This window comes from Pipistrellus kuhlii, unplaced genomic scaffold (assembly GCF_014108245.1).
Source record: "Pipistrellus kuhlii isolate mPipKuh1 unplaced genomic scaffold, mPipKuh1.p scaffold_m20_p_15, whole genome shotgun sequence".
Lineage (NCBI taxonomy): Eukaryota > Metazoa > Chordata > Mammalia > Chiroptera > Vespertilionidae > Pipistrellus > Pipistrellus kuhlii.
Window position 1 is genome coordinate 9,662,229 of NW_023425460.1, and position 27,415 is coordinate 9,689,643.

The 27,415-nt window shown below is 50.3% G+C and overlaps 1 protein-coding gene across 6 annotated transcripts in view; it reads left to right on the forward strand.

Moving 5' to 3' along the window:
• Positions 1-24,176: 24,176 nt before the first annotated feature.
• LOC118719129 (prosaposin) overlaps positions 24,177-27,415 on the forward strand; it is a 32,936-nt gene continuing 29,697 nt past the window's right edge. For all 6 annotated transcript variants that reach the window (XM_036438202.2, XM_045581751.1, XM_036438203.2 and 3 more), the window contains exon 1: positions 24,177-24,331. In XM_036438202.2, coding sequence (XP_036294095.1) covers positions 24,292-24,331 — 40 coding nt within the window. In that variant the 5' untranslated portion in view covers positions 24,177-24,291. The remainder of the gene's footprint in view (positions 24,332-27,415) is intronic.

Below are 27,415 nucleotides of genomic sequence, written 5' to 3' on the forward strand. Positions count from 1 at the left end.
GCCTTCCAGGCCCTCTGTGCCTTCCTTTGTCCACTCAGATATTCCTCACATATCTCACCTGTGGCCCAAAGGGGTCCAAATGTCCCCACGTCACCTGTGTTTCTGGAAAATGTTTCCGGTGCACCTACTATGTGTCAGAGTACCTACTACGTGCCAGGCCCTGACCATTAACTCTGCCTGCCTCACAGTGACATTCAATACACGAGGCGGTAAGTAATGTAGGCCAGGGCACACCAGCCCAGAGGCAGACAGGATGAAGGCGGAGGCTGCTTCCCAGTGGCCCGGAAGCAGACACCAGAATGGAGTGTCTGGGGAAGGAATGTTCTAGGCAGAGGGAAGAACAAAGGGCCACGAGGGGACCGAGTGGGTGCGTTTGAGGAGGAGCAAACAAAATCAAAGGTCCCTGGGGGTTTTTTATTGTTTATATAAAAGTTTGTCGTCTCCTGCTTGATCTCCCGTTCTGCTAAGGGCCGTGGAGATTGTTGAGAGGCCAGTGGTGGGTGTGATCTGATCAGCATCTGAAAAGAGAGCTTTAACCAGACACTGGTCCTCACACCTTTTCCCATGGGCACCCCTGAAACACATTGGAACATGTTAACCTTTGATGTTGTGGCTTGCTGTGTACTCTAGACGAGTTTAAGATTTTTTTTTCACTTGGCTGAAAGCGGTTTGGCTCAGCGGTAGAGCGTCGGTCTGCAGACTGAAAGGTCCCGGGTTCGATTCCGGTCAAGGGCCTGTACGTTGGTTGCGGGCACATCCCCGGTCGGGGGTCTGCAAGAGGCAGCTGGTCGATGTTTCTCTCTCATCTATGTTTCTAGCTCTCTATCCCTCTCCCTTCCTCTCTGTAAAAAATCAATAAAATATATTTAAAAAAAAAAGATATTTTTTTCACTTGAACTTGGGCCTGAAGAATTCATTCCTTTAATTTAAAAGGAATGTGGGCCACATCTCTCTGGGCCACTGTGTCGGCCAGGGCAGACTTGCTTTTTGTCAGAAAACATGGGACTTCAGCTTTTATTTTATTTTATTTTTTATTATTTTTAAAAATATAGATTTTATTGATTTTTTACAGAGAGGAAGGGAAAAGGACAGAGAGCTAGAAACATTGACCAGCTGCCTTCTGCACACCCTCTACCGGCCCACAACCAAGGTATATGCCTTTGACAGGATTTGAACCTGGGACCTCTCAGTCCACAGGCCAAGGCTTTATCCACTGAGCCAAGCCGGTTTCAGCAAGACTTCGGCTTTTAAATTCAAAGAAGCAGGCGTCCCCGTGACAACCTGTGGCTTCTGAGCTCCCACACTTTGAGGTGGAAAAGCAGGCTCAGCCCGCGGGCACTGCGCCATTTGGGGCCTCACTGGTGTGCTGGGGCCCCCACCACGCCTCGAGGTGCCTCCCCCCACAGCATCCCCTTCGCTGGGCGCAGGGTGTTTCGGGGCGATGCCCGGGCAGATTTGGGGGGTGGAAGGAGTGCCTTTCCTGTGTGGAGGGGGAGTGGGGCAGGAGGGGTGTATCCCAGGGACTTGAAGGAAGAGTTCTGAGAAATCTGCCTCCATGCACCCACATTCCTAGCTCAGAGGATGGAGGGTGGGGGTCGGGGACAGGAGACCCCAGCGGCACTGAGACCGTCTGTGAAATGGGAGGCGGCCTGGGTAGGTGGAGGCAGCGAGAGGTGGGTTTTTCAGGAAATATCTGCCTGCCCCTGTGTCTAGAGTCTGGCGCACTCCTCTGGAAAGGTGACTGCAACCAGGCCCCGTGCCAAGAGCAAAGGCCTAGGACAGTGGTTGGCAAACTGTGGCTCAAGAACCACACGCAGCTCTTTGGCCCCTTGGGTGTGGCTCTTCCACAAAATACCACCTGCGGGTGCACACGTACAGTGCGATTGAAACTTCGTGTCCCCCATACGCAGAAGTCAGTTTTCGGCTCTCAAAAGAAATTTCTAGCATTGTACAGTTGATATTTGTTGACTAACGAGTTTGGCTCTGTTGACTAATGAGTCTGCCGACCACGGGTCTAGGAAATGAAGGCCCAGTCCCACCCCCAAGCAGCTGTGAGACCCTGACAAGGCCCCGGGCCCCCGGCCTCGGTTCGGCTTGTCAAGCAGGAAGAGTGAGCCTGGACTTGCCCAGCTGCCGGGGAGTCCGTTGCAAAGGTGAGCAGGGAGGGACGGCCTGGGGAGGGCCAGCATCGCAGGCTCCTGGGGAGCCACGTCCAGCATCCGGGGGTGGGTCCTGGGGACTCAGGGGCAGAGGATTCGGGACTCAGCAACCCAGCTTGACTGCCTGTCACTCCTGGTGCTTCTGAGTGCCCACGCGCACCACTTCAGGGCATTTCCTGAGGAATGTTGCTCAATTTTGCTCTGAACAGCCCAATTCATAGGTCAGCGGAGAGGCCCAGGCACCAGAGCCCTGCTCAACCTGTTTCTCCCTCACAGGAGTGCCCTGGCCTCATTGCCCCTCCTGAGGTCCTACTGTGTGCCTGGCTGGCCTCTGAAGGCACGTGCTAAGGTTCTAATGGGAAGAGCTTAGCTACGAGGTACCCTACTGTGTGCAGAGCCTGCCTGCTCACAGGGGCTGCCGGTCTGGGAAGCCACACACATACAGGCACAGGCCAGCCCCAAAAGCACTTTGAAGAGCCGGTGCAGCTGCCCACAGCCTCACTGTGCTGGGGGGAGGGGCAGGAGGGGCCTCGGGTGTGGGGATCCTGGTTGCACAGTGAGCAAAGGGCTGGGAGCTGGGAAGCTGGGCTTGCATCCCTGATCTTCTGGGGAGGGACCTCAGTCAAGGTCCTTGGCCTCTTGGCTGTCCCCTTCAGTCAGTAAGGATGGTGATCCAGAGCAGTCCAAAGAGCGATCTTGAAGGGCCCTTTCGGCTCGGAGGGTTTCAGTTCCACTTTCCCAGGTTTCCAGGCCGTGAGCTGGGCCTATCTCTCTCAGGACGTGCACACCCCACGCCTTCACCGCTGTGCTGACCGGCACGAAGCTCCGGGCTCCTGTGGGTGGGGTGACCAGGTGCCCACAGTCACACTCAAAAGCGTCCTGATCTGAGTGACAGATGAGATCTGTTTCTGCCAAAGGCTGTAGGACCCACCCACACCTCACCTCCGAAGGCGGGAGCCCAGTCATCCGGAATGGGGAGGGAGATTGCGGGAGTAATGTCTGATCAGCCGACTCATGGGGCAGCTATGCCCCCAAACGCCTGTGGGCCCCAACCTGCCTGTGACCCCTGACCTGCCTGTGGGCCCCAACCTGCCCATGAAAATTAAGCCTTTTCCAGAAATACCAGCGGCTACTGGCACACGCCAGCCTCTAGCCCTGCTGTGAAGCCATCCCTGTGGCTCAATAACCATTCCTCCTCTTTCCTTGGGCAAGTTCCTGGGGGCCTTGGAGCCGAAATGAAATCCGAGTGAAATTTCTAGCAGATTATCTCTAGGGCAGAAGGCCAGAGCAGTGGAGACAAGGCCCAGGGAGCCAGGCAACGTGGGTTCTGCCCAGCTCCAGCCCTTTGCCGGCTGATTCTGGAGGAATCCCTCGCTCCTCTTGGGCCTCGGTTTCCCTCTCGGGACAAGAAGACCATTGGCTTAGCGGGCTCTTGAAGGAACTTTAAGCCTTATCTGGTGTTGGTGTCTCAGGCCTGTGCTTGCCCCAGACAGGGTGCCTGGAGGCCTTTGCTGATGGCCTGCTGCCAGGGACCAGGCGGGAGGGCAGTTCCGATGGGCACTCATTTCCTGAAAGTGATGTTTGGCTTGGAGACCTTGACACATAACCTTCTCAGCCATCTGGCTTGGACAAGGGGTGCGCGTGACCAGCAGCTGCAGATGCTTCCTCGTGGCTGTCGCCCCAGGCGGGGCCCGAGCCGGGGTGGGGGTGGGCGAGGCCGGAGGGCTGTGTTCATGGCCAGGAGGGTGGGGAGGGCTGACAGTGAGCGTGTACCACTTGGGTAATGGGGCACGAAGCCTGGTGTTATTATGCCCTTTCCGAAGCCACCAGCACCCAACGCCCTGCTCCCCTCAGCATTTTCCCCAAGGAGCCCAGCTGGGGGGTGGAAAGACATTGGTGTGAGAGCCAGACAGGCCTGTGCTGAAAACCTGCCCCCACCTCCCACCCCCCAGCTGTGCGTCCTTGGCCAGGTCACCCAGCTTCTCAGAGCCCCAGGTTCCTTATCAAAGGAAAATAGGAAGTCAATCTTTTTTTTTTTTTTTAATATATTTTATTGATTTTTTTTTACAGAGAGGAAGGTAGAGAGATAGAGCACATGTGTCAAACACAAGGCCCGCGGGCCAAATCCATCCCGCCAGGCCTTGCAATGTGGCCCGCACCGCTCTGTCATCACTGCACTCCGCTGCGTTTCCATCACAATGACAGTTTATGACTGTTCAGTAAACCATTCGGCCCGCGATTTAGGCTGGATTTTAGATTTTGGCCCCTTCTCTGATTGAGTTCGACACCCCTAAGATAGAGAGTCAGAAACATCTTATTGTGCATTTATTTACCACACGCCAGTCACTGTTCTGGTCATTACATGTATTAGCTAATGAAGACTCATAAGGACTCTGTGAGGAAGGTACTGTTATCAACCCCATTTTACAAACGAGGGGTTAAGGTGCAGAGGGCTCAAACATCTCACTCAGGTGGCGCAGCTAGTCCGTCCATGGTGGATGTGGACATGAGCCCACCTGTGTCCAGCCTCAAGGCCGGATCAACCTGCTCTCCTAGCCACACTCAGCTCCCGGCCAGGGAGTGAGCATGAGCTGGGGTGTGCAGAGGGCTCAGGGCCCAGCACAGGGGAGGACCAAGGCGGCTCAGGTAAATGGCCGGATGCTGGGAACACTCACTCCCAGGGAGCCTCAGTCAGGGTGTCTCCGTGGGGGTTGAGAACTGGGTGGAGCCGGACAGCTTGCACCCCAGCCTCTCACCACCCACTGTGATGGGGCCAGCATAGCCGGAGAGGAGCAGGGCCTTGGCTGCGATGAGCGGGAAGCAGGAATCCAGCCTCTTGGCTCCCACTGAGGCTCTTTGCGGGGGGTGGGGGGGAGGCTGGTAGGCCAGGAATAGCCCGCTGGGGAAGCAGGCACAGGCTGCGGGACTGTGGAGGTTGTCAGACAGCCTGAGCACCTGCTGGCAGGCGGGGTGTGGGGGAGCCCCTCGAGCTGTGGGCAGACCGAGGAAGAAAGCCCCCGCCCACAGCTCCCAGCAGCTGGAGGGGAGGGTCAGTGGCAGTGGGCTGGGCTCCCCCCTCCCCCACCGCGTTGACATCACTGCCACTGCAGCCACTCAGCCCCCAGCCCTGTAGGCTACCCACATGGGCTGAGGTGACCCGGGGATGGAGGGGTCATGGCTTTAATGCTGGGAGAATCCGAAGCCATGGAGCAGATATAGACTCCGTGGGGGAGGGGTATGAAGGACAACTGTCCCCCGGAACACGGGCGCGACACGTGGGCTGTGGGCAGTTTCCCCACCTTCTTGCCACCTCGAGGAAGCCTCTCCTCTGCTCTTCATGAATGGGAGGGAGGAAAGCTGTGTGTCCCCTGTGACACCTTCCTGCTTGGGGTTCCCCTCGATGCAGCACCAACACACCGGGCCTATGCGGCCCCTCACACGCCCGACCTCATCGAATTCTCACAGCGGTCCTGCCACGACGCTCCAGTCATTCTCCCGTTCCCTGGACGGGAAAGCTGAGGCTGGGCCAGCATCTCACGGAGGGTACAGCAGTGGGGGCCTGGGATTGGGGACCTTGTTCGCATCTCTTTCTCTGGACTTTTTGGGGCCTAGGTTGTTTAGGCGTGTGTGTGTTTCCCCCCTAGAAATTAATTTTAAGAAAATATTTTCTTAAAATATTTTAAAAAATATAAAATAGCTTTATTGCACATATCACACGCCGTACACACTTACAGTGTGTAGTTCACTGGCTTTTGGTACATCCACAGAACCCTGAAGCCATCCCCACAATCCTCTGCGGAACAACTGCAGTACATCATTTACCAACCCCCCCCCCCCCCAAGATCCTGCACTCCCTGGCTGTCACCCCCAGTCCTGCCATCCCCCTCAGCCTCTGGCAACCACTAATCTTTAGGGACTTGCCTATGCTGGACATTTCATGTAAATGGGACCATACAGTAAACGGCCTTTTGAACCCGACTGCTTCCACCTAACATTCTGACCGTTCACCGTGCTATATGTCACTCCTTTGCATTGCTGAACAGCAGTGTATTTGGTGAATATGCCACCTTGTGTTCGTTCATTCATCAGGTAACGGGCCTCTGAGTTGTTCCTGCTTTTGGGTGACTATGAATAATGCGGCTATGACTACCCATGTACAAGTTGTTTGTGCAGGCATGTGCTCAGGTCCCATGGGTATACGCCTAGGGTCACATGACAGCTCTATGTCCACCTTCCTGAGGACCGCCAGCCTGTTTGTCACAGGAGCTGCACCCTCTTACCGCCTCCCCCTCCCCCCAGCCCTGCACGAGGGTTCCAGTTCCTCCACATCCTCGCCAACACTTGTTATTACCTGTCTTTTTAGTAACTGCTGTTCTAGTGAGTGTGCAGGGGCCTCTCACTATGGGGCTGATTTCCATTTTCCTGATGGCTAGTGGTGTTGAGCCTCTCCTCTGACAATGAATGATATTGGCCACTTTTTGTTTTGTTTTGTTTTGTTTTTGTTTTTCAGAGACAGAGAGAGAGAGAGAGAGAGAGAGAGAGAGAGAGAGAGAGAGAGAGAGAGAGAGAGAGGGAGAGGGAGAGAGAAGAACATTAATGATGAGAAAGAATCATTGATTAGCTGCCTCCTGCATGCCCCCTACTGGGGACTGAGCCTGCAACCCTGGCATGTACCCTGGGCCAGAATTGAACCCAAGACCCTTCAGTCTGCAGGTCGATGCCACTTTATAATAGGTTTAATCATCTTTATCGTTTAAAATGGGAAATGCCTTTGCATGGTGTCTAAACAAATTCTAGAGGAGGTTATTAAAAAGTTTCTCTTCTACCTGCCCTAAATTCTTCCAGAGATATTTCAGGCAAATATGATAAAACATGTACAAATCTTTTTCTTTCAACACAAATGGAGCGAATTAAACAACTTCTCTGTCTGGATTTTCCACGTTATATTGCTGCCTATCTCAGTGGGGCGTTGGTGCTATGGAGGCCACTGAGGACCGGTGTGTCTGTGGGTCACAACCCTGTCATTTACTTCTGGGGCAAATCGGGCATTTCTGACCTCAGAATCCTGGAGGCCTTTTAAGGCCTGTTCTCTGGGACAGGGTTTTGTGGGTTTATTTTGTTTTAATTAACAGACTTAGTGTTTGTAAGACAGTTGCACTTTTACAGAAAATTGAGCAGATGATAAGAGTTCCCCTATGCCCCTTCCCTCCCCTCCCCAGTGCCCCCCCCCCCCACATCTTTACCATTTTGCACTGGTGTGGTATATTTGTTACCATCAATGACCCATGTTGACACACTATTATTAACTAAAGTGCATGGTTTACATCAGGGGTTATTCTTTGCATTGTCGGGTGACCAATGGGCCATGTGTGGGTGAGGAAAGAAAGTCTCCTCTGCCTTCAAGGTCCTTTCCGCTGGTCTGATAGGCAAATAGATGTGAGAGTGAATGGCAAGAGGAAATTTAATTACACATGTGCCCACGGGAACCCTGCGTAGGGGAGCAGGTTAGAGATGGAAAGTTAAACTGAGGAGCAGGCGACACTCTGAGTGAGGGATGCGGTAAGGCGCCTTGGGACCACAGAGGGGACAAAGGTCATTGAAGGACAATGCTCAGAGCAGATGCTCAGTAATTAGATGTTTTCCCTGCCCTACAGACAGGTCATAGGAAGTTATTTCTTTTTTAAAAAAAAAATGTTTTATTGATTTTTTTTACAGAGAGGAAGGGAGAGGGATAGAGAGCTAGAAACATCGATGAGAGAGAAACATTGATCTGCTGCTTCCTGCACAGCCCCCACTGGAGATGTGCCCCCAACCAAAATACATGCTTTTGACTGGAATCGAACCTGAGACCTTCCAATCCGCAGGCCTACGCTCTATCCACTGAGCCAAACAGGAAGTTATTTCTGGTGAAAACTCTTTTTATGGGTAAGGCCTCCAATTTACATTCTAAGGCACATGTGTCAAACACAAGGCCCTCGGGCCAAATCCGTCCCGCCAGGCCTTGCAATGTGGCCCGCACCGCGCTGTCATCACTGCACTCCGCTGCGTTTCCATCACAATGACAGTTTATGACTGTTCAGTAAACCATTCGGCCCGCGATTTGGGCTGGATTTTAGATTTTGGCCCCTTCTCTGATTGAGTTCGACACCCCTATTCTAAGGAAAGGGTAAAGTTTCCCATGAGCCTGCAGTGTCTCCATTGCCCTTGGCGCAGATAACCCACACGCCACAGTAACACATCTTTGTGCTGCTTCGAAACAGAGGCCTTCTGAACCCCTTCAAGGTCATATGCCCGCCATCACGGGATCAGACAGAATGCTTCTCTGCCCTAAAGTCCCTTGTGCTCTGCAGCCCTCTGTCCCTCCTCCACCCCCTGCCACCACTGATCTTCTTACTGTTTTGTGTGACAGGGTTTTGAAGGGGAACTCTGCCATGTTCACCCCATGCTCCCAGCTCCAGGAAGAGGCGGGAGCCCACTCAAAGGCTGGGGGCAGGACTTCTTGGAGAACTGTCCAATGGCAAAACAAATACCATTTAGTAGCGAGTTTGATGCCCTTTTATTCTAGGGACATGGTCCATGGATTAGGGGAGCACCAGGCCTGGAGAGCAGTGGTGCACACTTCCTGAGGGACGTGGGGCAAGAGCTTGTTTTAGAAAACATTAAAAGAGGCAACACGACAACAGGACAGATTGCCGAGAGGTCGGGATTGCCTTACGAGGCCAGAGGGTCTGTATTCTAGGGCAGTGGTCGGCAAACTCATTACTCCACAGAGCCAAATATCAACAGTACAATGATTGAAATTTCTTTTGAGAGCCGAAAACTGACCTCTGCTCATGGACCACAAAGTTTCAATTGCACTGTACCTGCGTGTCCATACATGGTATTTTGTGGAAGAGCCACACTCAAGGGGCCAAAGAGACGCATGTGGATCCCGAGCCGCAGTTTGCCGACCACTGTTAGGGTAAGATGAGCAAGCTAAAGCAGAGCTGGCGGACTGTGGTTGTGAACGTTAGGTTTCCTTGACAAGTGCAGGCTGCTAGGTTTAGATCTGTGACGTGGGCAGGGCTGCTGGGGTGGCCTCTGTTTTGTGGGTCCTGCCCATACATACGAATAAACATGATCAGAAGCAGCCTTGTTGTGCTTTGGAGAGCCCCTGAAGGAGTTAGGTCCTGCATGGGTCTCCTTGGTGAAGAATTTGGGTCTCAAATGTAAGTGTCATACCTTCATAATCCTCCGAGGAGGGGAGGGGAGGGGAGGGGAGAAGAGGGAAGGTGAAGGGAAGGGAGGGGAGGAGAGGGGAGGAGAAAGAAAGAGAGAGGGAAGGAGGGGAGGGGAGGTGATTACTCAGAAATCATCAGTCATTTCTGAGAAAAGAACAGTGTCACCCACCTGAATCTCCACCCAGACTGTGACCTCCTCGGGACAGGAAGGCAGCTGTGCCATCATATGCCCCGTGCCTGGAGCACCCAAATACATAAAAAACTCCTCGAGGCTATCAACGAAGAGATCGACAGCAATGCAGTCATAGTAGGGGACTTTAATACCACAGTAACACTACTGGACAAAAAAAAAAAAAAAAAAAAAAAAAAAAAAAATCAACAAAGAAACCTCAATCCTAAATGACTCACTAGATCAGATGGAATTAATTGACATCTGCAGAACATTTCATCCCAAAGCCACAGAATATACGTTCTTCTCAATTGCACATGGGTAATTTTCAAAGATAGACCACATGTTGGGGCACAGGCAAAGTCTCTTCAAACTCAAGAAGATAGAAAGCATATCAAGCATCTTCTCAGGTCACAATGGTATAAAACCAGAAATCAAGTACAATAGAAACAATAATTTAAAAAAATCAAACACCTGGAGGCTAAACAGCATTTACCCGTGCCTGGCCTGGGCTAGCCGGGAATGTGGTTGACTTAAGCTGTGGCTGCATGAGCAGATTTGGCCCTGCAGCAGGCTCTTGCCTCCCAGGGTCACGGGCTTCCTCCTGCGGGCACCGCTCTTTCATGGCTTCCTCAGGTGTCACGACCTTGATGACGATGGTCCAAGGGTCTTAGTCCACCCGATTGAGTAAGAAGTTGAATGTTTTCAGAGTCCCAAGTGGATGAAACTCATGAACAGCTCATCAGTCCAACACATAAACCAGAGCAACAGTCTTATTAGCATATGTTTTTAATGGCTTTCATTGAGATAGAACATAAGTTTTTAAAAATGATTATTCCATACAAACAACACAAATCAAAGTAAAAACGTTGCCCTGGCTGGTGCTGCTCAGTGTTTAGAGTGTTGGCCTGCAGACCTAGGGATCTCAGGTTCGATTTCTGGACGAGGGCATACGTCTGTGTTGCAGGTTCAATCCCCAGCCCCATAGGGGCATGTGTACGAGGCAACCAATCGATGTGTCTCTCATATTGATGCTTGTCTCTCTCCCCTCTCCGCTTTCTTCCACTTTCTCTAAAAATCAATGGATCCCTGGCTCAGTGGATAGGGCGGTGGCCTGTGGACTTAAAGGTCCCGGGTTTGATTCCAGTCAGGGCACATGCCTAGGTAGTGGGTTTAACACCCCACCCCCATTGGGGGGCGTGCAGGAGGCAGTCAATCAACAATTCTCATCATTGATGTTTCTAACTCTCTCTTCCTCTCCCTTCCTCTCTGAAATCAATAAAAACTGTATATATTTAAAAATAAAAATCAATGGGAAAAACATCTTCAGGTGAGGATTAACAAAAAAATAAAATAAAAACTTTTTTAAACTTAAACATTTTTTTGGATTCTAGAGGAAAGTTAAAGAATATCAAATTAAGATTTAAAAAAACAACACCACAGATGCGTTACTAATGTTCTCATTCTGAGCACACTCCTAACAGAAACAGCCATTAATGTTTATCTTTTGTACGATTTTCTGAACCTCACTGCAGAGCCTGTGCCTGACCCTCCTTTCATCTCCATGACAACCCTGGAGGTATTTGATGAATGTGAGATGTAGAGAAAATAAGTTGTTTGAAGTCTTTTAACCAGTAACAGAGTCGTTAGGGTTCATGATAAGATCTGAAATCAAAATTGTTGGTAACAGACTCTTTCCACTTAGCACTCATTTAAGGAGGGAGTTTCCACAAAGAGCTGCACTGAGGGTCCCAATGCAGGCCCCACGGAGACATACAATGCAGGCCCCACGGAGACATACAAAGCACGCATACACAGGGGTACCCGCCTGGGCTAGAGGTGGAGGTGAGGTGGGGGAGAAGCAAAAGAAGGGGAGGAGAGATGTCAGGATGTCATCCGGGAGACCCTTAGGGCAGGAGAATGATAACGCCTAGAATCCACTCTGCCATGTGACCAGGAGCCCCCAACAGCAGCCATTACTGTGGAATAACATGGACTGGATAACATGCCCTGCCGAGTATACACACACACACACACACTCTCTCTCTCTCTCTCTCTCTCTCTCTCTCTCTCTCTCTCTCTCTCTCTCGCCTGCTATCTGGTCGTGTAGAAACTAAATATAGCCAAAACCGGTTTGGCTCAGTGCTCCGGCCTGCGGACTGAAGGGTCCCAGGTTTGATTCCGGACAAGGGCATGTACCTTGGTTGCGGGCACATCCCCAGTGGGAGGTGTGCAGGATGCAGCTGATCGATGTTTCTCTCTCATCAATGTTTCTAACTATCTCTCTTCCTTCCTCTCTGTAAAAAATCAATAAAATATATTTTTTAAAAATAAAGAAACTAAATATAGACCATGGTTGTTTGATGGCATCTGCACCTGAGGGCTCTGGTACATCTTCAGAGTTGGCATCTACCTGCTTTGGGCATCAAGGTGAGTGTCCCGGCAAGGACACCCCTGAGTAATTCAGGGCATTCTCATTGGTGGCAGTGTAGCGTAGACATTGGCCTCAAGCTGTCTTGGGCTTGAACCCTGGTTCTGCCAGGATCAGGAATATCCTAGCAAGTCAGCCTCCCTGAGACTCAGTTTCTTTGTCTATAAAATGGGCATAGCCCTAGCCGGTGTGGCTCAGTGGATAGAGTATCAGCCTGCAGACCAAAGGGACCTGGGTTTGATTCCAGTCAGGGGCATGTACCTTGGTTGCAGGCTCCTCCCCAGCCCAGGTCAGGGCTCCTGCAGGAGGCAACCAATTGATGTGTTTCTCTCACATCAGTGTTTCTCTCTGTCTTTCCCTCTCTCTTCCAACCCTCCCCAAAAATCAATGGAAAAATATCTTCGGGTAAAGAGTAACAACAACATCAAAATTAAAAATGGGCATAATCTACCCTTGATTTAAAGATTTGAGGTCATGTATGTAGAGTGAAAAGTAGAAGGCCTGACATTCAACAGGCAGCCTATTAATGCCAGTTGTCATTGTTATTACTATATAATGCCAGTTTGCCTTTTTGAGTCTTCTGTCTATCCCTCCCTGAACTTCACGCTGCTAAGGAAGCTTTGCTTTTTAGAGACATGCTAATGTGGTTAATTTGCTTGTACATTAAAAATGTGGTTAATTTGCTTGCTTTCCTTTCAGGCTCAGGAAATAATTGGTCCAATCTCACCTTTTGTTAGTGTTCGCCCTCCAAGCTCAGCCAAGGGCTTGAGGCTGCTCAGCAGATGGAGGAAAAGAAGCTGCGGAAGTTAGGGGGAGCGGGAGGCTTACTAGGCGGTGAAATGCGGCTGGTCCTAGACGTGCCGGGAGGGGGTGATAGGTGTTAGGAACAGAGTGGAGAAATAACATGGAGTCACTGTGGTCAAGCTGCAAATTTAAGAAATCGAGTGAGTTGAGGCCCGAGGAAACAATTCCATTCTTATTTTAGCCAGCCTGGGAACTCAGCTTTTGAATTTCCCAGTCATTGCCAATGCCAGACAACATTCTGATTCTCCCCGAAAAGACCAGAGAAAGAATGTTCAGCTGAAACCGGTTTGGCTCAGTGGGTAGAGGGTTGGCCTGGGACTGAAAGGTCCCAGGTTCGATTCCTGTCAAGGACATATACCTTGGTTGCGGGCACATTCCCAGTAGGGGGATGTGCAGGAGGCAGCTGATCGATGTTTCTAACTCTCTATCCCTCTCTCTTCCTCTCTGTAAAAAAAAAAAAAAAAAAAAAAAGAATGCTCATACACCCAGACCTGACATCCATCATCCACTGCACCAAGCATCTAGCAGGGGTCATCAAACTTTTTACAGTGGGGGCCAGATCACGGTCCCTCAGAGAGCTGGAGGGCCGGACTATATGAACTACTAATTCCTACTGTAACACCTCGGCTGCGCTCACTGCCCAAAAAACCTGGCGGGCCGGATCAGACTCCTCTGCGGGCCGCATGTGGCCCGCGGGCTGTAGTTTGAAGACGCCTGATAGAGCAATGGTTCTCAACCTTCCCAATGCCGCGACCCTTTAATACAGTTCCTCGTGTTGTGGTGAACCCCAACCATAACATTATTCTCATTGCTACTTCATAACTGTCATTTTGCTTCTGTTATTAATCATTATGTAAATATCTGTGTTTTCCGATGGTCTTAGGCGACTCCTGTGAAAGGTCATTCGACCCCCAAAGGGGTCTCAATCCACAGATTGAGAACCGCTGTTCTAGAGGAACCATCTCTGGCCAATCCAGGCTAATAATTCAGGACTGATTCTTCTCAAACCTGCACTTTTTACCATATGAACCCTCAGCTTTTCTTTCCTCTTTGAAACACGCTGGGTCTTGCCTCGCTGTGTTTCTGGTTTGCAAACCCTAGGATAATGTGACCAGATTTTAACATTGGTAAAGCGGGACACCATTGACTGGAGGGAGATGGGAGGGGGGCAGTTCTTGATTAGAAATTTGGTCTATATGGAGCAACAAAAATTTTCATAGGAAGCAAAAATAGTATTGTAATATATTTTTTAAAATTTCAATGTAAAGTACAATTTACAAATATAATAAATAAAAAATTATGTATAGTATTATTTTATTCTTTGGCATATTTCTCATTTGAGTGAATTTTTTTTTAGTAGATGGCTGTCATTGTTTAAAAGGTCATGAAAATTTTCAAAAGAATTTGTTAAATTATATTTCACACATAAAATGGCCTTCAAAGTCTCAACACTTAATTGTGATTTTTCTGATGTCCACACTTTATTTACCGTAGAAAAAAAGCGTTCAGTCACAGCATTAGTTCCTGGTAAGGACAGCGCGTATTCCACAATTCTAACAACTGATCAACAATGCGAACTTTGATAAGCATTTCTCGATAATCAGTTCTCAACAATTATTTGTTATTATTGAAGTTTAACAATATAAAATTAACAAAAATAATATAAAACTCATATTCTGGCTAAATAGCCACATGGCCGCCGAAAACCGTATATTCTCTTCCCGTTCTCCCGCCGTTCCCTAGCTTGTTGTGCATTCTTTCCAAAAATTGAGACTTTTTAAAACGCAGCGGGATGTGGGACAAATTGTTAAAAATCGGGACTGTCCCTCCAAAAGCGGGACGTCTGGTCACCTTACCCTAGGGCTCTTGAGTAAACCTTTACTCCCCCACCCCCACCACAGCTGAAGCCTCATGATTTCATTTACACTCTCTGCTTGGGACAGAGACTGAGCGGGTACACTGAGAGGACTGGAATCCCAGAGAGCCGCTGTTTCCAGTTCTGACCTCTGGCCATGTGACTGTTCAGTCACTTCCCTCTGGGTTTACTGAAGTTCTGCTTCTGACATTCAACCATGGGTGGTGGAGGTCTGAGAGCCTCCTGACACCAGGGAAAAGTGGCTCTCTCAGCATTTTTGGCCGAGTGTTCACAGCTTTCATCAGGTTCTCCAAAGGCCTCTGACCTCGTAGCCTGCAGACTTTCCCCCGGTGACTCGGCAGCACCCTCTGACCCCCACCCCACATGGGCCCCGCTGACTCAGCAGCTCCTGTGGGATCCCCCCACAGAGCATCCGAAGGACCCTGAGTAGACTGGCTGCTGGGAATCTGCGCTTCCCCAGCCCAGAGCGGCAGGGCCTCAAGGTGCCATATGAGGCCGGTGGGCAAGGACCCCGGAGGGAGCCGTGGGCCTGGTGGGACTCTGGCTTCCCCCAAGGGAGGCAGGGTAACATCACGCCCCTTGTGTGACCCTCCCAATCAGCCCGTGTCTTTCAGGTCAGTGTCCTCAGCCCCTGCTATCGTATCGTATACACTAGGTGCTCAATACATGCACTGCTAACACATGAACAAGAGAGCGACTCGAGAAGCAGGTACTTGGCACAGGGGTTAAGCTTATGCACTGAGAGGACTGGAAATCCTGAGAACTAGTTCTGGCCTCGGTTCTGTTATTTTCTGGCCTTGTGACCCGTTAGGTCACTTCCCCCTTTGGGTTGACTAGAGGTCAGTAGCCAACGGGGCCTGGTGGGGCCATGAGGAGGGAGCCCCTGGAATCCCCTACAGCAGGGAAAAGGCTTCCCGCCGGGAGTGGCATTTAACTGGGTGTTGAAGGTTAAATAGAAGTTCACCAGGGAGATAAGTAGAAAGGGGGATGTGAGGTAGAGAAGGAAAGGATTCACAGGACACACAGCTGTGAACTGAGGCCATTTAGGCAACAGCGGGCAATGGGCAGAGGGGCTGGAATGGCGGGGAGGAGGGCAAAGCTGAGTCTGAGGGCACAGAGGTCACAGAGTTGCGTTAGGGCCTGGGCCCTCTCTGCCGAAAGGAACAGCTGAGAGCAGGGACACAGAGTGTGCAGTGGGCCCCCGGGCTCCCTCAGCTCCAGGAACTCATTCCCTGCTGCCGAGGGCTGCCTGCTGAGGACCCACTGCGGTGTGTGGGCTTGGCCTGGGCTGCTTTGACTAAATGCCAGAGGCGATGAGGCGGACACAGCATTTATCACCCCACGGTTTTGCTGGTTTCTGCTGATTTGGCTTTCTGGTGACGGCTCCTTCCTGGCTCGCAGATGGCTGCCTTCTAGATTTATCTTCATATGGCCGTTCCTTGTGCCTGCAGGTTGGGAGGGGGCGGTGGGAGAGAGCAGCTCTCCGGTGTCTCTTTTTTCTTTGAATACATTTTCATTGGTTTCAGAGAGGAAGGGAGAGAATGATGAGACAGAACCATGGATCAGCTGCTTCCTGCATGGCCTTACTGGGAATGGAGCCCACAACCCAGGCATGTGCCCTGATGGGGAATTGAACCTTGATCTCATAGTTCATAGTTTGACGCCCAACCCCTGGGCCACACCGGTGGGGCTGGCGTCTCTTCTTATAAACACACTAATCCTATAGGATCAGGGCCCCACCTGTGTGACCTCATTGCTTAATTACTTCCTCAGAGGCCCATCTCCAAATGCAGTCACGATGAGGGCCGGGACTTTAACATATGAATTTGGGGGGTTGGGGAGGAGAATTGGGGGACACACACAAACATTCAGTCTGTAACAGCTCTTCTTCTGGAATTTCCCTGAGCCAAAGGGAGCCTCAGCCCAAGGGCACGACCCTCCCCGGGGAAGTCCATGTTGAGGTGTATTCCCCTTGCCTTGCCTCAGTTGAGGACAGTTCTGTGGGGCCATCCCAGCCACACGGGCTGGGCTGAGGTCTCTGCTCACGTGTCTGTGGTTCTGTTCCCCGCTCTGCCCTGTCTTGCTGCCTTCACTGCCTCATGGATGTGATCCCCAGAGCATCCCTGACAAGCCCCTGCCCACCCACCACAGCCTCAGCGCTGTTTCCCACGGCCCCGGCCAGGACAAGGGCCACGGGAACTGGCTGTGAAAGTAGCTGGAGCTGGCATACTTGGTTTCATTGTGCTTCGAAGGGGTTGTGCTTTTTACACACTGAAGGCAAGACACCCCCGTTCCCCCTTAGCCAAAAAGGTGACCACTGGCTTCACCGTGATATTTGCTTTATTATGGTGGTCGGGATGGAACCCACAGTATTTGTGAGGTCTGCCTGTACTGAGCTGAGCAGGCTTCAAGGTCAAGTTCTAGTAGAGATGTCTGCCACGGGTGAGAGAGTGGGCACGGGGGCTCGAGTGCTGGCTATCTGACATCCTGAAGACGGTGCTGTGTCACTGCTGTGTCACTGAAGACAAACGGGGGAGGGGAGCGTTGTAGGGAGGAGCAGATCAAGTGTCAGGCTGGAGGGAAGGAGACAGCGCACTGGGGGACTTTCCATGTAGGAATTTACTTTCTTTCTTTTTTTTTTTTAATATATTTTATTGATTTTGTACAGAGAGGAAGGGAGAAAGATAGAGAGCTAGAAACATCGATGAGAGAGAGTCATCGATCAGCTGCCTCTTGCACACCCCCTACTGGAGATATGCCCGCAACCAAGGTACATGCCCTTGACCAGAATCGAACCCGGATCCCTTCAGTCCCCAAGCCGACGCTCTATCCATTGAGCCAAACCGGTCTCCGCAGGAATTTACTTTCAAACAGCTATTTAGTGGCCTGGAGGGGACTGGGTTAGAGTTAGTCTGGAGGGAGAATAGTAGATACGGGGAGTGTAGGTGACTGTGTCGGTGAAGGGAAATTCGGAGAAAATTTACCAGCTTCAGTAAAAGTCAGGGGTAAGAAAATATTTTTTTTTTGGAGTGAGTAAGCATTTTTTTCATTTCTCATCTGAGAGGGGAGAATCAGTGGCAAGAGTAGGGGACTGAAGACAAAAAAGGAAAGGACAAGTGATGGAGCAAAGTTCTAGAGCGATGGTTCTCAACCTTTCTAGTGGTCTTAGGTGACCCACAGGTTGAGAACCGCTGCTGTAGAGCCTAAGGCACTGGAAAACACAGATATTTACGTTACGATTCATAACAGGAGCAAAATTACAGTAATAAAGTAGCAATGAAAATAATTTTATGGTTGGGGGTCACCACAACATGAGGAACTGTGTTAAAGGGTCGCGGCATTAGAAAGGTTCAGAATCACTGATGTAGATAAAGATGAGACCGCAGCTTGAGCATTGTTGAGAAGATCTGAAATGTAACAAAAACTCAAGATAATGAAAACTTAGATGTGGGTGTGTTCATATGAAGTCTGGAGGTGGACAGTCCAGAGCAGATACAATCATCAGGATCCAGGTTCTTATCTTGTTGCAGTATCATCCTGATCAAGACTTCTCTACCTCACGGTCCAGGATGGATGCTCGAGCTGCTGCCATTATGTCTGCAACCCAAGCAGCATAAAGAGGAAAAGCGTTTGTAGCTAGGATTGACGCTCAGCAGAGTTGTACCAGCAGTAATGAGGAGGCTAACAGGGCTAATTCCAATGCAACCCTGGTATTTGGGGGATAGTGATCTGAATCCAAGCCAGCAAGCTCAGTGTACATGCCTGATAACTATAATTAAGTTACTACCTCCTTCCCAGACACTGGTCTTGCAGAACCGGTTACAGAGGCCATTGGGCTGTGGACAGGGCACTGCCCAGAGAGAGGGTTAATAACGCTGACGCCAGGCCAGACCATTAGATATGGCCTGGAGACCCCAACACCTGGGGCCTTGCAAGAAAAGGACCGGAAGCATACTCCATGTTTGTGGGACAAGGACCACAGGGAAGGAGATATGAGGGAGGGCCCCATGCATGTTCCTTCACTCAGATTTGGAAGGCTGTTCCCTGAGTCCACTGGCGTATTAAACAGTGTCCCTCCTTTTTTTCTCAGAAGCATCCTTGGCTTTCTTTGGTCTTCTGCAACAGTAAAATAATTGAAATATGCCAAAACCAGTTTGGCTCAGTGGATAGAGCATCGGCCTGTGGATTGAAAGGTCCCAGGTTCGATTCTGGTCAAGGGCATGTACCTTGGTTGTGGGCACAGCCCCAGTGGAGGGTGTGCAAGAGGCAGCTGATTGATGATTCTTTCTCATCAGTGTTTCTGACTCTCTATCCCTCTCTCTTCCTCTCTGTAAAAAAATCAATAAAATATATATTTTTTAATAATCTCATTTAAAATAATTGAAATACTTCTATACCAGCTGGTAAATAGCAGCCAACTCACCGGTGCCCATCCCCCTGCTTGCTCACTCCCTGGGCCACCCAAACCTCCAAGACAGCAGCCTGGCTCAGCTGGGACCTTCCAGGACAGTCCTCCGTGTTCTGGCAGTACCAGTTGTGAACTAGTTTGCACTGGGTGCTGCTCTTCCTTTTAAGAACAGTACCTAGATCACAAAATGGGAACTTGTTCTTTTGTCTCATTGGCCAAAATGACGCCCTGTGGCTGCAAGGGAGGTTGGGAAATGTAGTCCAGGTGCTGAGCCAGACATAAGGGTTTGGTGATTATCCAGATCAGGGGAAAAGAGGTGAAGGGTGTCAGGAGACAATAGCAGACAAAGCCACATGGGAGGGTTAAATAGGTGCTGAGCAGCACAGAGGGCTCGGGGATGGGTGTTTCTTCAGCAGCCCAGGGCAGGTGGGGAGAGAAGAGAAGAAATCTGAGGCTGGGAATTGGCAGGTTGGGTCACTGAAGTTGAGTGGTTGCCAGAGGAGCCCAGACAAGGCAGAAAGGCTAATGCAGGCAGGAGAGCCTGGAAGCCAGAGGTCTCGATGAGGGAGATGCTGCAGAGGGAAGAGCCTGAGCTTGTTTTTGAGACATAGTGGGGATGGGGGCTGCCCTTCGAGGGCGGGATGAAGTTCTAGCGAGGCGGAGCCAGCGTGTGAGGAGCCGGAGTGGAAATCGGGGGCCAAGCGGGTAGTCTAGGCTTCCACGGCGGAGGCCTCCGAGGTGTCAGCGGTCTTGGCCAACAACTGTTTTGTTGTAGAAATAGATGGAAGCCCTCTGCAGTCAACAGAGGAACTATTACTATTATTATTATTATTATTATTATTATTAATTTTGATTTTGGGAGCATGTTTATCAAAGCTGGGGACAGTGAAACAAGGAAGAGCCTGGGATAGAAGAAGCAACAGGAGTGGGCCTAGGCTGGGCTGCTGTCAGCTTCCTGTACCGATAAAGTTAGAGAAAAGAGGACCTTGGAGACAGGTTCAGGGGCGAGCCTGGGACAAGCTGCTGCTGCCCACTGCTCCCCTGATTGCCAGTCTCCTAGGGACCCGGAACACCTGGGAGGAAGAAAATTCACTCCCAAAGCAGAGTTGAGTGGGCGTGCACCGAGGAGGGTGTGACAGCAGGTGGAAGTTTCAAGAGCTGCCAGGCACCAGAAGTGGGGCCTCAGGAGGAACTGGGGCCTGAACTGGAGCGCCATCAGGAACTCTGCCAGCATCCCCAGTATACCTCACATTTCTGGGGAAAAGCCATCTTTTCGGTTCCCTGAAAAAGGAGGAGATAAAGAGGATTTTCTTTTCTTCTGTAATTCCTACAATTACTTTAAAAAGTACAAAGTAACAGGTGGACATTGTGAGTCAACTCGTCTTTGCATGAGTGACATCATGCAAAGACGAGTTGACTCAATGTCAGCAGACTCGCCCACTGCCAGTTCTCTGTTCCTCCCTCTCTGATACCCAGCAGCCTCCCAGAGAGAGGTAGGAGGGCCCGGCTCCCTGGGCACCTGCCTGGCCTGGAGGATCCTGCAGCTCCTTCCCCAGCTCTGTCAGCCCCTCTGGGAAGTCAGTGGCAAGGCTTGACCTAGAAGATAGGCCTTGGGCCTTGCTCTGTCCATATTTCTTGGAACCTACTTCCCTCGCAAGCTGCTGCACAGCAGTGCTCACTGCTCCCACATCTTGCTGCAAAGCTGCTTGGAGTAGCATTGTTTAGTCCAGGTGGGTTTTCTTAGCCCATCGGAGTTCAGCATTAGGGATCTTCCCAGTTTTCATTGCTATAAAGGGTCCTGCTGGGAACACTTTGGATAAAAGACTTCCTAGCGCTGGGTCATTTCCTTTGCAGGTGTATAACTAGGAGTGGTATGCTAGGATCAAAGGTCCGCATAGCTTCATGGCTCTTGTTTCCCATGCACAGATGGTTAGGAAGGTGTTTTAAGAGGATTTAAACACCCACTGACTTGGTAAAAAGTTGTAATAGTCCTCTTACTGTTGTCTTTCACTTATATATTATTTTTTCCATGTTGTTAATCCTTACTTGAGGATATTTTAAAAAAATATATATTTTATTGATTTTTTACAGAGAGGAAGAGAGAGGGATAGAGAGTTAGAAACATCAGTGAGAGAGAATCATCGATCAGCTGCCTCTGGCACACCCCTACTGGGGATGTGCCCACAACCAAGGTACATGCCCTTGACTGGAATCAAACCCGGGACCTTTCAGTCCGCAGGCCGACCTCTATCCACTGAGCCAAACCGGTTTCGGTGTGGGATATTTCCCTTCCCACTATGGATTTTTAAAGAGAGTGGAATGCAGGGAGGAGGAGAGAGAGAAACATCTATGAGAAAGACACATCAATTAGTTGTGACCTAACCTCTGTCACAACTAATTGATGTGTCTTTCTCATAGATGGGGGTTTGAATCTGCAACCCAGGTACATGCTCTTGACCAGGCAGGCTGAGGCTCTAACCCAGTCGTTGGCAAACTGCGGCTCCCGTATAGTGCGATTGAAACTTCGTGGCCCATGCCCAGAAGTCAGTTTTTGCTCTGGACGAGTCTATTTTGAAGAAGTGGTTCTAACATCAAGCCACATTCAAGGGACCAAAGAGCCGCATGTGGCTTGTAAGCCGAGGTTTACTGACCACTGCTCTAACAATTGACTGAGCAGCACCGAACAGGGCTCACTTTTATATTCTTTTTAAAAAAATATATTTTATTGATTTTTTTTTTTTTTTTTTACAGAGAGGAAAGGAGAGAGATAGAGAGTTAGAAACATCGATGAGAGAGAAACATCCATCAGCTGCCTCCTGCATACATCCCCTAGTGAGGATGTGCCCACAACCAAGGTACATGCCCTTGACTGGAATCAAACCCAGGACTTGACTGGAATCAAACCCAGGACCTTTCAGTACGCAGGCCAACGCTCTATTCACTGAGCCAGGTTTCAGCTAACTTCTATCTTCTTTACTAAAATTATGTCCTTATAGGGAAGAAGGTGGATGAAGGAACATATGGCGGTTGTATCCCAGGTGTGCAAGTGAAAAGCAGCAAAAGTTCATCTAAAAAATACGGACACCCCCTCTAGTGAATGGGGGTGGGAGGGGTGGGTGTTAAAAAAGAGCTGTGGTTGGTTCAGGCTCTGCCATTAAGTAGCTCTTCGAGCTCAGTAACTCTGCCAAAGTGCGAGCAGGTGATCTGAGGCCTCTGAGCCTCCTTTCAGCTTGGAGCCTATACCTTCTCATGGAACTCGGGGATGCCTTTCCTGCTCCTGCAGGAAGCAGAGGGAAGGAGCTGTATCCTAGGGCCCCATCCTCCTTGCGTTTATCTTACTATTGGGGTGCTCTGCCTCATGATCCAGGGGGCAGCCATGATCCAGTGGGGCAGCCATGAGGACTCCATCTGGCCACTGAGGCCAACCCACGAGGTATCCAGTCTAGACTAAACCTTGTCCCAACTTGACTCAGTCCTTTCACTCGCCCACTGGGATGCATACTTCCCCATCCAACGCCCCAGTGGGAAGGAAGTAAGAGCTGCAATGCGGGGGTGGTGAGGAGGGGGAGAACCACAGGCTCTGAGACCTGTCTGTGAGCTGTTCCTAGGAGAGCTGCAGATTGTGGAGGTGGTGGAGCCCTTGAGTGTGCCCTGACCAGGTCGGTTGTGACCTTGATAGAGGTCTTACCCTTTCTGGCCGGTTTCCCCTCTGGCACATGGATGCAATGGGACTACTTGACCCTTAAGGGCATCCCCTACTAGGTGGTATTTCCCTCCTTTCCTTCTTCCCTCTGCTGGTAAGTACTTGTCCCTGGGGGGAGGGGGTGCAGTGGCGGTAGTGGTGGTGTCCTCCCTCTGTTCACAAGCAGACAAGGTCAGCCACAGCAGGTGAGTTGTTTTGCGTAGGTCACCCCCGTCTTCTTTTGTGGAATAAGATGAGGATTGAGGGCTGGACAGGGCGGGTATCTTCCTTCTCCAACAAGGCCCCTGGCCGACTCCAAGCCCGGTTCTCAAATTCAGGCTTCACTATCTGTTCCCTTTTCCAAGGACTAATGCACTTCCTACTCTCCATTTTACTCCTCAATCCCTTTCCTCCACTTCCTCCATGGACAAACCATGGTAGGACCTTGGAAGGGAGTGTCTGGGAGTCACGGGAAAGAAAAGTGATTGTAAATATGAAATATTAACAGGGAAAACGGCCCAGAAGGAAGTCATACACTGCCCCCCACCAAGTAAGTACTATAAACATCATCTCTAGGAGACAGCATGAGTTGAGGGGTGAATTTGAATTCTGACTGTGAGAACTTCAAGTTGGTTAATTTTTTTTGAGTATAGATTATCATCTGAAAAATGGTATGAATCATAGAAAAATGGTGACACATAGAAAAAAATGTGAGGTTTAAAATATATTTTATATATTGTCCAGCCAGCGTGGTTCAGTGGTTGAGTGTCAACCTATGAACCAGGAAGTCATGGTTGGATTCCAGGTCAGGGAGCATGTCCAGGTTTTGGGTTCAATCCCCAGGGTGGGGCGTGCAGAAGGCAGCAAATCAATGACTCTCATCATGGATGTTTCTCTCTCTCTTCCTCTCCCTTCTTCTCCGAAATCAGTAAAAATACATTTAAGCCGAAACCGGTTTGGCTCAGTGGATAGAGTGTCAGCCTGTGGACTGAAAGGTCCCAGGTTCGATTCCGGTTGGGGCCATGTGCCTTGGCTGCAGGGACATTCCCATTAGGGGGTGTGCAGGAGGTGGCTGATCAATGTTTCTCTCTCATTGAAGTTTCTGACTCTATCTCTCTCCCTTCCTCTCTGTAAAAAAATCAATAAAATATATTTTAAAAAATACATTTAAAAACATATTATATATATAATCCCGAACATTAACTTATTCAATTATTAGTTTTCATTTGGACTACCCCTCTCTTCTCTTCCACTAAGCGTTCTTCTTCCCCTTTTCCCTCCCTTCCTCCCCTCCTCCCCTCTTCCCTTCTTCCCTCCTCCTTTCCTCTCCTCCTCCCCTCCTCCCCTCCTCCCCTTCTTCTCGTCTCCCCTTCGCGCATGCGCCCTGCGAGGCGCTGAGTCAGGCTGCGGGAGGGCGGGGCGGGCCCGGGCGGGGCGGGGCGGAGCTGGCGCCTGCGCGGTAGGCGCTTCGGGGCTGGGCAGGTTTATATCCTTGAGATCAGCTGACGCCCTGCATTGCAGACTGCGGAGCCCAGCGCCGCCATGTACGCTCTCTTCCTTCTAGCCAGCCTCCTGGGCGCGGGTAAGACCGGGGCCCCCGGCCTGGGAGGGTGTCCCCCAGCCCGGGAGGGTGCCCCCCGCGGACCGTGGCCCTCGCGCCCCGGAGCGGCTGTGCCCGGCCTCGCCTCGCGGGACCCCTTTGGGCTCGGCTAGGGGCGCGCACTGCGCAGGCGTCGGCGCCGCGCCGGTACCTGCTGCGCGGCCGGGGCTGCGGGGGTTGTTGGCCGGGAGGCCGGCCGCTTAGGGCCTGGGGCCGGGAGGAGGGGTGAGGCGGGCGGCCTCTCCTTCTGGGCTCCAATGGGTGCCCAGGGCGGCTGGGGCGGCCCGGGCCTCCCCCCAGGCTGCCCTCCCAGCTGTGGGGGGCGCCCTGCCGCCGCCGCAGCCGTGTTGTGCTCGCGCCGGGCGCACATGATTGAGATGGAATGGAGCCCCATCCAGTCGGACACACTGGCCCTTGGCATCAGTTGCCCCAGTTTTTAAGAGCATTGAATTGCAGGAGGCATAAAAGCCCACTATACCGTCTTGTGTTGATGTTCGTCTTTATATATATTCTTTTTAAAATATATTTTAATTTTATTGATTATGGTATCACATAATTGTCCTCAACCCCCCATTCCATCCCAATATATATATATATGTAGGGTTAAAAAAAATATATATATGTATATATTCTTGACTCTACAACTTGAAGATGATACGGGGTGTTTTGCAATGGGGCCCTCATTTCACATAAAATGTCTTTGCACAGCCGCTGGCCGGTTTTAGCCGCGGCCTGCATGTGGGGAAAAGGTAAGTATGGGAGAAGTTGAGCACAGCAGTATTCGTACACCTGTTTATTGCCCTGAAATAGGACTGGTTGTTAAAATCGTTCCAGGCTCCGAAGGCAATGCCTGGGTACCAGCTGCCCTGTCTTCCTGGAATTCGAAGGAACCCCAGTGCCCTCCCCAAGTCACCTGACCTTTCCTTTTCCCTAATTCTTGCCCTCACATCTTAACCCCATTTAAATCATCACGGTAAAGGGAAAGTAGTGAGATTGGGTTACTTCATCTCATTTCTGTAGTTTGATAGCGACAGAACCAGATTTCAGTCAGTTTATAAGTGGATAGTTAAGGAGCCAGGTTTTAATTTATATAACATTGACTTTTAAGTTACAAATAAATTTGGATGTTTTCAGAGTATAGCCCACTGAGGGAAATACACCTGATCTTTAGGACCAGCCTACATTTCTTTGTATTAACTATGTCATTTAGGGTCTAGCCTCCATTTTAAGTATCATGGAGCCATCCACATTTCAATAAACAGTAACCAAAGAATTAAGAAACTTATAGGTGAAGTAGGTTGAAGATGTTTCTCCTCATGTTCGCTTTCAGCAACTCACAAGAATGTGCTCTCAACCTTAAACCAAGCTCTGAAACTAGTTTTACATGTAGACGATGAAAGGTGAACCGCTTGTAAAGCAAGATTTTTGGTTTTACAGTCCCTGAAGAAAATGTATTTCTCCCTCAGGTTGATCCTGCTTGTTATTCTATGGTTGGTGTAATACATGCTAGTCTCCAGATTTTCTATACTGACTGAGAACAGTCCCCCCACCTCCCCCCCAACAATTGTTCTTGGGCAGTGAGTCACACCTCATGAGACCTTGAAGAGGTCTGAATCACTCAAACACTCAAAAAGGAACTGGATTGGCTTTTTGGAAATGTAGAATTCTCCGGTTGATATGGGAAGAGGGTTAACCAGAATAGTAACTAAGCCAAGAGGCCCGCTTCCCAGCATGCTTGGGAAAGTGGGAGCGTGCTGTAATGGCCTTGCTCTGACCTTGCTGCCAGGCCCTTAGGGTTATGCCAAGGTCATGCCGTTAACACAGTGTATGGATGTATTTTTAATAAACACGGACTTGCCTGGACAGCTCTCGCCATACTTTTTTTGAAATGTATTTTCCAAAATTTCCAGTAATACTGATGCTGTTAGTGAAGGAGCATCGTGGCTGCAGCCGCCATCTGCTCCCGGAGGTGCTTAGAACCTGCCGTTCCAACATGGCGCTGCTGATGGAGTGCATGGCATTCCGCATCTGGGGGAGCTGTCTAGGTTGTGTTTGGATAATGTCCTCGTGTGGAGACGTTTGCTTTTGTTTTTCTACCTCTCTAGTTGTCCCTCCTTTTCCCAACATGAAAAATAAGGGAAGTGAGGATTGTAGCATCTGATCTCCCTACTTCGTAAGGAATGAAGACACGGAGGCTTCAAATCAAACTCCCAAATCAAACCCAGGGCTCCCGACTGCTTGCTCTTTCCCTAGCCTTCCATCAATACTAACCTCTTAACTTTTACAAACGCACTGGGTTGTCATTTGCCCTCAGGAAACAGACACATTTTAAGTGTGTTACTCGGTGAATTACGGCCGGGTGAACACGCCCGCACAAGCAGCCCCCAGGGGCAAGGAGTCCAGCGGGAGCGGCACCCAGGAGCCCAGGACTGTCCATTCACCGCCTCGTTTACTTGCCCCAAAGGAGACAGACAGCTTTGTTAGCTTTTAGCGCCGCAGATGTGAGAACTCAGCTGCTCTTTTTGAACTTCTGATAAAGGAATCTTACAACAAGGCCATCTTGTTGGGTGATTCCTCCGGTGGAAAGGCTAGTTCAGTGTTGGGAGGTGATAATGTGTAAAAGCACGTGTGTGGCATGGTGTGGCACTGCCCTCCGAAGCCAGGCTGCCCCTGCTACTGGCGCCTGTGGACTGGCTGGCCAGCTGAAGGGTGTTCGCCCAGCACAGGCAGGGAAGCTCTCAAGGGATGCTAGGTGTATTGTGAACAAAAACAGGGTGTCCAGCCAAAACCGGTTTGGCTCAATGGATAGAGCATTGGCCTGCGGTCTGAAAGGTCCCGGGTTCGATTCCGGTCAATGGCGTGTACCTTGGTTGCGGGCAGCTGATCGATGTTTCTCTCTCATCGATGTTTCTGACTCTGTCCCTCTCTCTTTGTAAAAATCAATAAAATATATTAACAAACAAAAAAAACAGGGTGTCCAAAAAATATGCACACTAACAGCCGATAGCTCAATTTTGAAAGGGAAATGTATTTTCATAAACACCGCCTTTATAATTCAAAGTATGC